Raw genomic sequence first — 16,533 nt, forward strand, 5'->3', positions numbered from 1 at the left:
ATTCAAGGACTTCCCTTAGAGACAAGAGTTATGCAATTTAGGAGTCTTTTAGATAGACCCACTGAAGGGGTACTCCAATGTCTCACCGTTCAGCATGGAAGAAGCCAGAGTGGTCAGCATCCCTATTCCTTATTGGCAATTTGGGTAACCCTTTCAGAGGATGGTGTGATGAGAATAGGAGTAGGAATTGGCTAGGCAGTTAGGGTAAAAAGGTCCCAAAGAAATGCAACCAGTTTCTTGGCTAAAAGTCAAAATGTCCTTGGTTCTGTTAGCAACATACTCTGTTTCAAAGGCCAAAAATGTCAAAAGTATTTGGGAGCTTGTGGATTGAACAAAACACCTTATATACATGTATGAAATTCTCAATAAAGGTTTTTTAAAAAAAAAAAAAAAAATTTACAGAGGAAAATACATTGTTTTCCAAACAACCAATTAACAAAACTTTCAAGATCATAATTAAAAATGATGTTGTAAGCCAGATGTGGTGGTACATGCCTGTAATCTCAGTACTTGCGAGGTTGAGGCACTGAATCACAAGTTTAAGGCTAGCTTGGGCTACAAAGAGAGAACATGCCTCAAGAAACAAAACAAAGAATGAACCTGTATGCCACAGGAGTGACAGCTTAAATCAAGGGAAACTGTGGAACAAAATATACTACATTAATAATGACCAAAATGCTAAAATCTTACCTTATTCCAGAGAGACTATCAAAGGCATGAAGCTCTAACACATTTGAGAGATCAACCCTAAAAGGAAGAAAATTCACATGAAGAAAAAAATTCACATGAATAGTTGAAAATTTTGTGAAACACATCTAGTAAATCAAGGTGTGGTAGCATAGACCTATAATCTCAACACTCAGTAGGCAGAGGCAGAAGGATTATCCTCAGCTACACACTGAGTTCAAGGCCAGCCAGGACTACATGAGATCACATCTCAGAAAAAGCTGTCTGAGACTTTTATCAAAGCATGCAAGCATAGAGGCTGGAGAGATGGCTCAGCAGTTAAAAGCATTGTCTGCTCTTGTAGAGGATCCAGGTTCAGTCCCAGCACCCACACAGCACTAACAACCATCCTTAACTCCAGTTCCAAGAGGTGTAACACCCTCTTCTGGCCTCCGTAGGCACCAGGCACATACATGGTACACTCACATGCTTAAAAATAAAATCTTGTTTACAAGCTGTATTTTTAAGATTCAAAAGACCACCTAAATAACAAACTTTTCTAAGCAGACTACCGAAAACAGGAAACAAAAGAAACCAGAGTTGGATAATAATTCAAGAATATTCCAAATACTTAGGAATTTTTGTAACTCTTTTACTCCTCCTTCCATGATAAAACAGCAATATAAAAATACTAGGAGTTGAGGGCTGGGAGTCTAGCACCTTCGGAGAGCATATGTAAGTGTAGCACATTATCAAGTAAGTGGCAAGCCCAATCCCACACACCAAAAAATAAGTCAATAGCAAAACCGAAAAGAGTCAAACCAGTGTAAAAATTTTGTCTCTCTAGCACCCCACATGCTGATTTCATTCATTCAGAATGAGGCACAAGTAGAACGAAACTTCCCAGGTCACAGTGCTGTCAGAACTGATGTTTTCCTCTGTGAATTATTTACTGATAACTGAGCCTTATTAGGAATATAGAAACTCAAATCAATGAGAATCATATATTATCACAATCAATATCTGGTTTGGATTAAACTCATAAAGGTAAATTTATAAAAATGGATGCCTGATTTTCAGTTTTTACAGGACAGTGACTTCTCCACAATTAAACTAAGATGAAGGGAGCATTTAAAAGAAAGTGGCAGAAGAACAATTGCATTTTAGAACCAAATTCCAGCGGGTGTCACACATGTATTAAATTTTTTTCACAAGGGGAAATTAAAGTTGATTTGTCACATTCAAGATTTTTTTGTGAAATGTACAAACATGAGATAAAATATCTCCTTTAGCTCAGGACTGGCCAGCTGTGCTCGCTTTGTTCACCCACACACTCAGGACTAGGCTCCACTAGATTATGAAAGCTTATCTTGGCACGGTCAGACAAATTCCCATCTTATTAAAAGACAAATACTCCAAAGTTCCATGTTAGCAGACTTTATCAGCACTTCAAATTCTGGACATGCTAGATATGTTGAACTAGGAAAATGACCTGGCAAGGAAGTAAGTGTTCTGTGAAGAAATTTTTGAGTATCAATTTACAATAAGAGATCAAAGTCGTAAAGTAAACATATTTTCTTTTCCACCTTCACAGTTTAACAAATATTTATCATGACAGGTCAAAAATGAACGAGCCCACCCCAAGTTGCTCATTCATCTAAACGCAAACTGATTAAAACCAAAGCAGTTGCCCTTTATAAACCTACTTCCATCCCCACTCCATTTAAGCTTTGCTCTTTCCTGTAGTCCCTGTATTCCAGGGACTAGACCCACAGTGGGTCCACCTTCCAAGAGTTTTACTGCTTCAAAGTCCTTTACTAATTCCTTGCTGCCTACAGAAGAAAAATCCAAACTATGTACCATGGACTCAAGATCCTTTGTGGTAGGCGTTATCCACCTTTTCTCTGCAGTGCTGCCAGATGCTCTAGTCATTCTAAATATTTCCAGGTCTCTCCCTGCAATATAAAATCTTCTGACCGTCTAGAAAATCACCCCCACTCCTGGCCATCTAGCTCATTAAGACTCCAATCAATGATGACTTTCCTAGTCAAATTCTCCTGAGTCTTCATCAGGGAGAATTAAATGGTCATTCCTCTGTCTTCCTATTCTTCTAAGTATTAATATTTCTGTAGTGACACATTAGTAACATCTAAGGTATTGCTTTTTGCTTGCTCACTATTGTTTTCCCCAAATACAGATTTTCTCTAAAGAACCTTTTGTCTTATCCATTACTTAAACTCTTAACTCACCCTCAAATGCCTTGGAGCTAGTAGAATGGTTAGTATATGTTGAATTGGTTAATTATCAACCAACTAGGCTAGGTTTTGAGTTTCCTTAGTTCAGTCCATTTAAATCTCTAAAATTAAGAAAAGTTCACAAAAGGTAAGAATGGTATGTCTTCTAACCTTCCCCTACTTCAGAAGTCTGTGCCACCCACCTTAGAACTTCTATTTGCTCCCCAATGAACTTAACTCTCGCCAGCAGACAGTCCTGCACATTACACACTGCACACTACTCTTACTCCCACTGCCCACAGCCAGGGTGAGCCTTTTGCTATGCGCATTTACAGCACTTTCACTTTTGCCAGTTTTTATCAACCATAAAATACAAAAGAAACTAAAACATAAAAAACAACTCTTAGCACCAAGGCGGCCAGGAAGACCTGGCCAGCCAAGGATATCAGACCATGCACATCTCATCTGCGCCTCCCTACCCTCAAGCCTCTGAATAAAATGGTTTGACGTAAAAAAATAACAATAATAAATAACAGCTTTAGGCCATGCGTGGAGATGTATGCCTTTAATCCTAGCACTTGGGAGACAGAGGCAGGTTGATCTCTGTGAGTTTGAGGCCAGCCTGGTCTACATAGTGACTTCCAGGTCAGCTGGGATTACAGGGAGACTGTCTCCAAAAAAAAAAAAAAAAAAACCCTTCAAGACCAAATAGCCACATTATTAATGTCCAGCACAGCATATGTCATTGGTGCAGGCAGTAGTGGCACTTTTATCCTGGGGCAATCAACAGTTACCTCATTTGACTAAATGCCCACTCAATGGGAGTAATGTAACATAACCTAATACATATGGTCGCTGTGGCCACAGATCTTGGAGAAAACCCCCAAGACTGTCACATCACTAGACTAATGTGATTTCTTACTATGTGCAAAATATGTATCATTATATTTACAGACAAATATCCCAGTCACCACTCATCAAAGAAGCTCATTTTACACCAGTCAGAGACTCTTATGAAGTACCACAACTGATCACACATGGACATTGTCTATGAATTGCCCCAGGCCTACGTGACACATCTACAATGCAACCTCTACACCTAAGGCTTATGGAATGTAGAACAAGGGTAAAGAAGAGGACACTAATGAATTTTCAGTTCTCAATAATGAAGCTCCCTCATGCAGCAGAGGGCCAGGAACACAAAAGGTCACAAATGGCCAAAGCATAGAAATCAAGAGTCTGCTGAATGATGGTCATTGGACAGGACCCCTTTATTAAACTTCACCCACACAAGGCTCAGGGACCATCTCAGAAGAGGGGGCAGAAAGATTGTAAGAGGCAGGGAGGAGGTGCATGACCATATGGAAACAGAGTCCTGCAAGCTCCTGGGAACCTAATGGTGTCAGCATACACAAGTCTCATGCAAACTCAGGCAGACAATAACCTAGCATAGAACTGGGAAAATGAAGAGCAGACCTCAGTCTTATCTGAAGGAATGTTGGCAACTGATTGCTGCTAGATGAGGAAGAGCTGATCTTCCTAAAACAAGGGACTCTAGGGGCTGGAGAGATGGCTCAGCGGTTAAGAGCACTGATTGCTCTTGCAGAGGACCCGGGTTCGATTCCCAGCACCCATATGGCAGCTACAAACCATCCTTAACTCCAGTTTCAGGGGAATCCGATGCCCACTTCTGACCTCCATGGCACTGCAAGACATGGGTGCACTCACATACATGCAGGCAACACATTCATACACATAAAATTAAAAATAAGTTTTTTAAAAAAACGAAAAACAAGGGACTCTAGAGAGGCTGACTAGACTCACTGGATGGACTTGCACTGGGCAATGGCTGGGGACACTGACAACCCAGTGGGCCTTAACAGGGATGACAGAGTATATGGACTCCAGTGGGGATGGGGGGCTATGGGAAGGTGCCAGTGGGGAACGGAGGTATAAAGATGACTAAGATTGTTCAAGATGCTCTGTATGAAATACACAAAAAAATTCAATAAAAAAATACATATTAAAAAAAAGACCAAAAATAAATAAATAATGGCTTCAATTATTTTGTTAAGAATTAAATCACAGGACTTGAGAGATGGCTGTATGATTAAGAACACATGTTGTTCTTGCAGAGGACCTGGCGTTCAATTCCCAGCACTGACATGGGCCTAAAAACTGTAAGTCCAGTTCCAAGGTATCTAATGCCCTCTTCTGTCCTCTGTAGATATTGTGTACATTGGTACACATACAGAATGCAAGCAAAACACTCACACACATAAAATAAAATTTCTAGTTTCTAAACTGGGAAGCCCAAGTTGCTATGTCTTAAGGAATTTGAGGAAATATTCATGATTCATGACCCCAAAATAAAAATTATGCAGATGTCTGATCTTCACTGAAATGGTCTCGAACTCAACTTCAGTTTTTCCAGCAAGGAAGTATTATTTCAAAGTCTCAGGTACACGGGCAAACAACAGATGCTGTTGAAGCAGAAGAAAAGAATTTTTTTCCTTTGTTCACTTGTCCTTTAAGTAACAAGCACTGCATATTTACTATTCTTGTAAGAGCAAATGTTAGGAACACTAGCAACGACAAACAAAGTTACTGCATAATGAGCTAATCAAGAGGAATCTTCATTTAGGACATGCATAATTTCAAAGTGAAAATAAAGAGAACTAATATAAGATGATTATAAATATGAACTGAACACATGCTATCACCAACAGAACCACAGATATGATCTTTTACATTTTATTTATTTTTATTTTATGTGTATGAGTGTTTTGCCTACATGTATGTAGTGTACCACATGCATGCAATGCCTGTAATGCTTGAAGAGGGCATCAGATCCCTTGGAACTAGAATTATGAAAAGTTACTAGCTGCCACACGAGTGTTGGGAATTGAACCTGGATCCTCTGTAAGAGCAGTCAGTGCTCTTAACCACTCAGCCATCTCTCCAGCCCCTGGATAAAATTCTTAAAAGCTAATTTAAGCATTATGGAGTTGTCTGCATCTACAAAGAAAAGACCAAGGAGAAAATGAACATAGGATGCAATAGGAAGACGACATACTGAGGAATAGCTCAGAGTATGAGTTAATCAGATTTCTACAGTGGAATTCAAAAAGCTGAGGGCACATTTGCTTGCACAGTGCCTATGGCAGAACCACAGTAGAGGCATCCGTGGTTCCTGGGAATGCATACCAAATTCACTTTCCAGCTGCTCAGAAGCAGCTGCTGCTGTTCCTGCCTCACACTTCTGGTAGTCTGTCAGCACCTCTAATCTCGCTCTCACAGACAAGGCTTCTGCTGCACTGCAAGGAAAGAATCTCTCAGCTAGGGGCTGGATGGCATTAGGCTGCCAGCTGGGAGCCTCAGAGCTGCTGGCTGCATGTTGCAGGGTCTATCTGCTACTAAGTCTTTCTTGTTACAAAATAAGCTTAATAAAAAACCCTTGCACAGAAATTTTCTGAAATCATGATATCATTCAATGGAAAACAGTTCACAGATATTTTAAGAGTATGACTATTTCATAAAGTTATGTATATCTTTATGAACACAACTGTAAATGAGAAAAATCTAAAGAAAATGTAAATAAAAATTTCAATAAAGGGATAGATACATCAGGAACTTGAACATACAAAGTCCATGGAATTTTATTGCATACTTTTTTGCAACTGTAAAACATTAAGATTAAAGAGTATTAGAAAACCATTTTAAATGCCTTAAATTGAGATTATTCAATACACTTTTCCAGATTTCTGTACCACAGCTCTGCAGTCTTTAGCAAAGGTCCTAACTAAACATGCCAATTAATTTACACATTCAAATCAATATTTTAATTCCTATTTTAATGCATCTATATATTTATTGTATTATAACCAAATTATTAATTTTGAATGTTTAGTTTTAAACTAAGGGCTAAGGTTATTTCCTATTGCTATTAGTAATAGAGCTCTCTCTTTCTGCCTCTATTCCTATCTCTATCTCTCTCCTTGCCCAAGCTGTCCTTGAACTACCTTCATAGCCAAGGATGACTTAGAACTTCCAAGTCTTCTACTGCCACCTCCCAAGTGCTAGGATTACAGGCATGAGCCACCAGGCAGTTTATGCAGTACTGGGGTCAAACCCAGAGTCTTGAGCATATGAGGTAAGCACTCAACCAACCGAGTTATAGCTCCAGCCCTAGTAGTAACTTTTTAAAAGTACCTTGATCTTTGCGTTTCTAAAATTTTTCCCAGTCCATTTATTGATCTGAAATAAGTGAAAAAGAAAAGGTTAAAAAAGTAAATGATAATTTTTTAAAAGTACATAACAATCATAAAACAGAAAATAGGCAAACACGACAACTGGAAGTAATAAAAAATTAAAAATGGGAAAACAAAACTTGCATTTTTCTATGGTTTAGTAATTCTTTCTCTTCAAACCACAAATCTGGTGTACTATACTCATGTATTTAAGAAAACTTGATATGCAAAAATCTATCCAAAAACTGATTAGGCATGACTGTGATTTTTAAAAAGAGCCTTTACTTTAGAAAAAAGGTGAGGAAATGGCACAGTGGAGAGTGCTTGCCTAGCATGTACAAGGCTTTGTACATGTGCAAGGCTTGACCCCAGCATTGCCAAAAAGAAAAGAAAAAAAGATGATTCATAAATAGCCCGCCATTCTAACGTTCTTAAAATGTGCACTCCAAACTTTTGAGTGACAGCAATTTTAACACAGCACACTGCACAAATGGTGACACAGAACACTGAAATAAGGACAATGGTTCCTTTTGCATGGCACACACATACACACAAAAACTTAATTCCTAACACTGAGCACTTCATCTATTTATCTCTGTAACATCAGCTCTTTTGCTTTCACTGCTACTGCTATGTGCCCAGGATATGCGCTACTTGCTCAGCCTGTTCTCATGGGTAAGCTTTCCCATGTACAGTGATTCTCAAGGAAGTCTCACTCTTTGCACTACTTAACATGATTCTTAATCTCCTCTTCTGAATACACTCTTAAGAAAAAAAATCTAAATTGTAGTAAAGCTAACAAAACACTTACTAAGTGGCAGCCATGATGCAAAGTTCACTAAGAACATCTCCTATGTCTCATGTAATACTCAAAGCAAACTTGTAAGATAGGTATTACTCATTTTGCAGATGAGGTTTGAGAAGCTTAAATAAACCCCCTAAGAACAGTAAGAAACAGACCAAGGATTACAACTTGAGCAGATTCCAAGGTCCATATTCCTAAACACTATGCAACATTACCTGCCCTCTACATGAAACATTACTTTAAGGATTTTACTATTAAAATAAGACCAAATATACAGAAACAGTGTGAGTTTCTTTCTCTTACAATCATAATCACTGCAAACAACCTCTTAATGAATGATATATTTTTATTCAGTTTCATAACATATATGAAGCAGTAGTACTACAGTCAAAACATGAGGTCAGCAGGAGTTATATGTATTAAATATGCTAATGTCATTCATGCAGAAAATGGCCAATAATACAAGTCATTGAATGTACCTCTGTATGTGGCATTTTCTGGTTTAGGCCTTATAAAATGATTCAGAAGATCCTGGACTCTAACCTCATTTGTAGAGTCCATCTTTGGTTTCAAAAAGAATGGAAGTCTCTAGAAGAGTCAGCAAAATGACTGCTTGATCACTGACTAATAATGTAACTTGAGCATCATTCACCTTATACTATACTGACCAGCCTTCCCAAGGACAATGAAGACTTAAAGGAGGACAAGGCAGAGTTGACAGAGTCAAAGTAAGTTAACACCATTTCAGCAAGGAAGACTGTTCAGTAAGAAATGGAAAAGGAAGAAAATGGGCTCCATAGGTGAAGCTCCTGGCAGGGAATGGATTCAGAAATTGGCAAAGTAAGAAAACATTATGAGCAAAGTTGGAACATGCAAGACACATTCCTAAGAAGGTAAATTAATGGTTTTAGGGAGCTTGATGTTAGGAAAGGCTCAAAGAGCACACTTTGAAATGGACTCCAGATTACCAGCCTATGAATTCTGAAGTATGCTCTGCAAGTGAGCCATGGGGAATAATTTTATATATTTCTATTTACTTAAGAGTCAACCAACAGCATATGTGATTCCTTAATGGTTCTTGAAGCAAGCCAACCTTGAACTTTATTCTCTACAGGACAAGTCATGGTAAAAATATTTTATATACTGAATAGATTTGAAGGTACTTAACACACAACATTTTGTAACTAATGGTTGTACATTTTTTCAAGAAATAATTTAGGTTTTTAGTTGACATATAAAAACATAAAAATTGTTCATATTGATGGGGTACCATGTGATATTTAAATATACAGACTGCGTAACACTTAAACATACCTATCTCCTTAAACATTTATCATCTCTTTATGGTGGAAACATTGAAAATTCTTTCTTCTGGCTTTCTGAAATATACAATCACAAGTACTATATATTGTACCTAATAGTTGTTCTTAAGTTGTTTAACTCCTCTTCTGAAACCAAGTCTGTTTTATTGATGAGAATGATATCTGCCAAAGCAACTTGCCTAAAACAGTAAACAAACATCAGATGTCAAAAGAAGAACGCTAAGAAATCAAAAATAAATCCAGAAACAACTTAGTTAAATCAATGTATTAGCTAAGAGCTAGCTTAGGTTCTGTAGTTGAGATTCAGTTTCCTCCTGATCTACTTATTCCTCAGACAGTATAGAGGAAATGCGTGCATCAATATAGGAAAGCTAGATTTCATGACACAGTCTTCACCTAAAAAGTATTCATTGCTGACCCTATAAAGATAAGTCTTAAGAGTTGACTATTAGAAAGATGATTTTCAATACAGGATTTCTTTGTAAAGAATAAAATTCAGATACCCACTATCCCAGGAATAATGATAGTCTATTTGATAAAAAATATAATATTTCCATATTTTCAAAAGAAATACAGAGAAATTCACTTAGTATTAGTTTTATTTTGTTTTTAAAAACTACACCTCAATATGTCGGAATCTTGTATAAATATCTTCTTCACTATAAATATATATTATCACTGTAAAACAGATACATAGAAATTCCAGTTAAAGAATCCAGCTGGCAAAAGTGTTACATAACAAAACAAATTATTATAACTCAAAGTTAAATTTTCCTCAATTCTTCAGGAAATTCTCATCACTGGACTACTTGTTTCTAATCCTGGTCTTATGATATAAATCAGAGAACACAGAGAAATTCTTAAAAGCTGACTTTAATTCACCAAAAATGCAAATTTCAACAGAAAAGTTGTAATCCAACTGTTTTTAAAGTAAATTTTATGTGCATAAAAACACTCTCTTTACAGTTAGTCTTTAAATTTGGAGGTATTCAATGTTTAATCTTAAGATTTTTACAATAGTCTGATATTTTCAATTTCATGTATATATTTTTTCTATAATAAAAATTTTCAAGAGAAACAAGTTTCAATAATTTGAAACTTCATTCTAATTTGAATCACAATTATACAGTAAAAATAATGTTTAGGAAGGACTACAAAACAACTCAATTATCACACTCTACGATGAGGATTTAATTGCTTCTTGTAGTCTTTATTCCTATGCTGGGATCATCTGTACCAAATCCCAGGGGCCTCACCCTTAAACCCAGCAGCATACTTAATGATTGTCATCTATTCTAAACCTTTATTCCATTAGCAAGAATATGCTTAGAATAGGGAAACTAATTTAGTTATAAGTCTAAAGACAAAACAACTAGGAACATAAAGATACTTTAATAAAAACTGTTTTAAGTGCTAAGTTACAAGCATTTCAGCATTTGTTCCTCTATACTGAATGACAATGGGGCAGTTGTTTTTAACATTTTTTAATTGAGCTTTTTAAATTTCATATATTTCCCACTCAAACCCAGATGCCCTACCCATCCATGCTTACCCCATCCCCCCACCAAACCCCAGGTTTCCTAGCCCTAGATTCACTCATCTCCACTGATTTTTCTCCCATCCGGCGCCTCTCCCTCCTCCCCCCACTCCCTAGTCACAGCACCCCCATTATCCCCACCCTCCTCCCAATACCTCCTGACTCCCGCCATCTTTCCTCTCCTGACTTCCCTCCCTCCCTCACACCATGGTCCCTTGCATGTCCCTCCCTCCTCTCCTCCCTGCCGATTACTCCTACTTTTTCCCCCTCCCTCAGGTAACATCTGTTCCCTACTATCCCCTTCAGGTTGTTTCTTTTCCTTTACCTCCATGTATCCTTTCCCTTTTCCTAGCTCCTGGTGTTACATCAGAATTTATATACTCACATATAAGGGACTGGTACTACAATCCAAATGAGGGAGAACAGAGTATCGTTTGCTTTTCTGCATTTGTGTTACTTCACTTAGAATAACACTGTCTAGCTCCATCCATATACCTGCAAATTTCATAATTTCATCTTTTCTTACTGCTGAGTAGAACTCCATTGAGTAGATGTCCCACATTTTCATTAACCATTTGTCAGTTCAGGGACATTTACGTTGTTTCCATATCTTAGTTATTATAAAGAGCAGCAACATACATGGATGTACAAGTATCTCTACAGTACAATGAGTCCTTTGGGTATATGCCAAAGAGTGGTATCAGTGGATCATATGGCGAGTTCATTTTAAGTTTTTTGAGTGTTCTCCACACTGCTTTCCAGTCTGCATTTCTCTAATTACTAAGGATGTTGAGCACTTTTTAAGGTCCCTCTTAGCCATTTTTATTTCTTTGAGAACTTTCTGTTTAGGTCTATCCCCCATATTTTTATTGGGTCATTTATTTTCCTCTTTCTTTTTTTTTTTTTTATGAATTCTTTATATATTCTGGATATTAGTCCTCCGTTGGATATGTAGCTGGTGAAGATTTTCTCCCACTCCAGTGGGTTTCCTCTTCCCTTCTTCGGTTGTTTCTTTCGCTGTACAGAAACTTTGTAATTTAATGAGGTCCAATTTACTGATTGTTGACCTTAGCACTTGAGCAGCTGGTGTCTGATTTAGAAAGTCCTTTCCTATATCTTGGAGGGTGCTGCCTGTTTTCTTCTAGCAGTTTCTGAGTTTCAGGTTTTATATTGAGGTCTTTGATTCATTTGGAGCTGATTTTTGTGCAGGGTGAAAGATAAAGGTCAAGTTTCATTTTTCTGCAGGTGAAAAGTTTCATTTTTCTGTAGGTGGAGATCCAATTTTGCCAGCACCATTTGTTGAAGATGCTATCTTTCCTCCATTGTGTGTTCTCCGCACCTTTGTCAAATATCAGGTGGCTGAAATTATATGAACTCATGTTTGGGTCTTCTAGTGTGTTCCATTGATCTACATGTCTATTTTTGTGCCAGTGCCATGCTGTTTTTATGACTCTGTTTATAGCTCTATCCCCCCAGCATTGTTCTTTTTGCCCAAGATGTTTTGGCTATCTGGAGTCTTTTGTGATTCCATATGAACTTTAGAATGCTTTTGTCAAACTCTGTGAAGAATGTTGTGGGTATTTTGATTGGGACTGTACTGAATCTATAAATTGCTTTTGGTAAGATGGTCATTTTCACAATATTGATTCTACCAATCCATGAGCATGGTAGGTCTTTCCATCTCCTAGTGTCTTTGATCCAGCCTCTAATGAGGCAGTTTTTAAGGGAACAAATTTACTATTTCTATCTTCAATTTCAAAGAAATTATATGAAAATAAAATATTTTTAAATGTTAAGATTTCCTCAGGTCCCGGGCGTGGTGATGCACGCCTTTAATCCCAGTGCTTGGGAGGCAGAGGCAGGCAGATCTTTGTGAGTTCGAGGTCAGCCTGCTCTACATAGTGAGTTCCAGGACAGCTGGGGCTACAGGGAGACCCTGTCTCAAAGAGACAAAAAAATATTTCCTCAGGTCATCAAATGAAAGAAGTCTTATCCCAAGCATTTATTTTAGCTCACAATATATATGGGGTTAAATGCTATTATTAGACCATGATAAAAAGATAGCAATAATTCATGGGGAAAAAAGGAAATAAATTTGCCTTAACTAAGTTTATATTTTTAGTCTGTCTTATGATTTCACATCAATGACCTTCTTCTCCTAACTGGTCAACAAGCAACGTAAGCTTTAAATATGACTTACCTAGTAGCTTCATTGATAAAGCCATCAGGTTTGTCTTCTGTTAAATGCTGTACAAAACAAATTTTTTTAAAGTTACTGCACTATAATACACTTTGCATTTGAACTGAATTTTATAAATTATTGTTTTACACATTAACTCATTTAGGTTTTTTAACAATTATGAGAAATAACTATTCTTGGTTTATAAAAGAACCCAAATCAAATGCCCATATCATCACAGAATAATGTATATTTGCATACTATCACCAAATTTGTTTTTTTGTTTTTTTGTTTTGAGCAGGGTCTCACCCTGTAACCCTGGCTGGCCAGTTATGCAGACCAAGCTGTCCTTGAACTCACAGAGATCCATCTGCCTCTGTTTCCTGAGTGCTGGGATTAAAGGAGTACATGACCACACCAGGCTCAGATTATTTATTGTAACTAAAAACATGCTTAATAGAAGTAAATTGAACACTACTTAAAAACTTTGGAGTGTCTTTTATGTTATGTAAAAGCAGTCTTATATACAATGCTACTTAGTGCTAATAATTACATAAGAGAGTATATAGAAGGATCATCTAAAAATAACATTATATTTTGTCAAATGTAGTTTCACAATTCATTGGGAGGTGATCATTAAGGCATTTGCCTAGCTTAGAACTTAAGGACAAGGTGATGATAGTTATATTAAATAAACTTGGTTAAGACTCTAGAGGGAAACTCTTTTTTCCCTTCTAAAGATTTTCCAAATACTGTTTAGGGTGAAACAGAATTAATGAGAACTAAAACCACAGCAGTAACATACTCGTCTTCATTTTGGATACTATCCTATACATTCCAAGTGCAGGCCCAATCTCCAATTATGGAATTCAGGGAACATGGAGTATATTGTATCACAAATATTCCATGCCAAAAGACCAAGTTTAAACCTACTTTTTCATAATTATTCTTTGCTTCTGACTGTAAAAAATCCTATTATGATATACTCTGCCTCTGGAGAGTAAAGCTATCAACAGACCCTGGAACAAAGCCAGCTCACAGGCCCAACAAACAGTCTTTGGATGAACTAGAGTTAATACTCCTATTTGTTGACATAGATACATAAATGTAGTTATTTGAAAAATGATATATAATATGTAGCAACAAATTCCTTTCCAGTGAGCAGTAAATATACTTAAACAATACAATGTTATCAAGGCATTTGCCTCTTGATGATCCTGTAATATAAAACATTCTTTTAAAACGGAAGTATTTTTCAAGACACTGCATCAGAAGCTTCATTTGTACACATATCAATTGGGTTATCTGGTTGAGAGTGTATAACATAAAAAAGACACTATAAAAGAATTAGATATTTGTTTTTAAAAACAAATGGCATTTTAAAAACAAAATGGCATTTTCACAAAGTACCTTACAATGTTTTGAATGATTTACTTCTCCAAAAGATTAGAAATTTTCACTCACAGTTAAATGAGAAATAGACTAATATTTGACTACCTCCAGACAGACAAGAAAGATTAAATATAACTTAAAATCTCCTGAAATAAAAGTCTACCTATATATATAACTTGATTACAAATATATGAATTAAAGAAAAAAAAAAGACAAATGTCCTGCCCTGTGCACATATGAAAGCTATCTAAACATAAAAAATGTGTACTAGGGGCTAGAGAGATGGCTCAGCAGTTAAGAACACCGGTTGTTCTTGCATAAGACCCAGGTTCGAATCCCAGCATCCACATGGCAGCTAACAACTGTCCATAACTCCAGTCCCAGGGAATCCGACAGCCTCTTCTGACCTCCGCAGGCATTGCACAACATGGGTGCACTTACCTACATGCAGGCAATACATGCATATACACAAAATAAAAATAATAAAAAAAAATTTTTAATGTTTACTAACACTAAATTTTCTGGATATCAGCCCTACATTTCCCTCATGAAATTCCTACCTTCCCAAGTCAAGCTTAGCAAAAAGAATTAATCCTGTGCTTGCTATTCAAAAGAACATTCGCTGATATTTGGTAACAAGTCAGATGACTTCCATTTTTTTTAAAAAAAGATTATTTATTATTTTTATTTTCTGTGTGTTTTGCCTGAATATATGTATTGCACTGCATGCGAAGAGGCCATCAGATCCCCTACAACTGGAGTTACAGTTATTTTTTTCCTTTTTTTTTGTCTTTTTGAGACAGGGTCTCCCTATAGCCCCAGCTGGCCTTGAACTCACAGAGCTCCACCTGCCTCTGCAGGGATTAAAGGCATGTACCACCACACCTGGCCCTGAAGTTATAGTTATAAGCAGCTTATGTAAGGGAACTGAACCTGGATCTTTTGTAAGAACTACAGTAAGTGCTCTTAACTGCTGGGCCATCTCTCCAGCCCTGGAGAACTCCCTTTTTGTTTTGGTTTTGTTTTTTACTATTTTATTTACTATTTTTATTTTTTGTGTACGAGTGTATTGCCTGCATGCATGTGAGTGCACCTGTGTCCTGCAATGCTGCAGAGGTCAGAAGAGGGCTTTAGATTCCCCTGGAACTGGAACTAAGGACAGTTCATAGCTGCCATGTGGGTGCTGGGAATCGAACCTGGGTCCTCTGCAAGAACACTCAGTGCTCTTAACCACTGAGCAATCTCTCTAGCCCCTGGAGAACTCCATTTATAAATAAAAGCAAAAATTCAAATTTATCTGTATAGGCACATGAAAAAAAGATTTTTTTAATTTTTTGAGAGGAAAAAAAAAAAAAACCCAAAAAACAAAATGAGAAATCCACATCTCCAAAAGATTCTTCATCTTTGCTTAGAGACTGTAGCTTTTGCATATGTCAAAAAGGGAGTAATAATTTTGGTATTAACAAACCCAACAATCCAACATATTCAAAAGGTAAAAGTTCAAATTCCCATGTGGCCTACCACAACAAACAAAAAAAGAGAGATGAGATATTGGCCAGAGCACACAAGTTTCAGTTTCTAAGGAGGAATAAGTTCTGAAAAGCTATTATAGCATGGTGATTATAATTAAAAGACTACTGGATGGAATATTTGAAACTTGTTGACTAAGCTTAGATCTCACCCCACATACTAGCAAAAAGTAGTAACTATGTGAGTGGATGGATAACGCTTATGCTTGTTACACAATGTTTTCACAACATATGTACAGATCAACATACAAAATTCTATACCTTAATTATACACAATTTTTACTTGTGAGTTATATCACAATAAAGCTGGGGGGACAAAAAATTCTTTGAAATAAATTACTATTATAGACACAACTTCAAGAAAGGCTACAAGGGGTTCTTTTTGCAGAAATGAAGAAAAAAATCTTGATCAAACAAAGAAAATAAATCAAAACTATCTTAAAATTCATTACCTAAGAAAGAACTGTGTGACCAAACAGAAATAAATCTAGTGACAAAGATGTCAGCTAAGAGACAAAGAAGAAGAAACAGCAATTCCTTTCAAGTGGATTGGTTATAGATCTAACACGGTATCTGCTTTAAAAAAAAATTACCACATAATGTCAGTCTATTTATTTTT

The 16,533-nt window shown here is 36.8% G+C and overlaps 1 protein-coding gene across 5 annotated transcripts in view; it reads right to left on the minus strand.

Moving 5' to 3' along the window:
- The window catches only part of LOC103725290 (COBW domain-containing protein 1), a 66,730-nt gene that overhangs the window by 24,891 nt on the left and 25,306 nt on the right, over positions 1-16,533 (minus strand). For 3 of the 5 annotated variants that reach the window (XM_008822616.3, XM_008822614.3, XM_008822615.2), the window contains 4 exons: positions 13,015-13,061; positions 9,370-9,456; positions 7,113-7,157; positions 691-747 (listed from right to left, as the gene is read on the minus strand). In XM_008822616.3, coding sequence (XP_008820838.1) covers positions 691-747; positions 7,113-7,157; positions 9,370-9,456; positions 13,015-13,061 — 236 coding nt within the window. The remainder of the gene's footprint in view (positions 1-690; positions 748-7,112; positions 7,158-9,369; positions 9,457-13,014; positions 13,062-16,533) is intronic. The other 2 variants (XM_029558392.1, XM_029558393.1) reach the window with 2 other exon arrangements.

This window comes from Nannospalax galili, unplaced genomic scaffold (genome assembly GCF_000622305.1).
Source record: "Nannospalax galili isolate Female #2095 unplaced genomic scaffold, S.galili_v1.0 scaffold3109, whole genome shotgun sequence".
Classification (NCBI taxonomy): Eukaryota; Metazoa; Chordata; class Mammalia; order Rodentia; family Spalacidae; genus Nannospalax; species Nannospalax galili.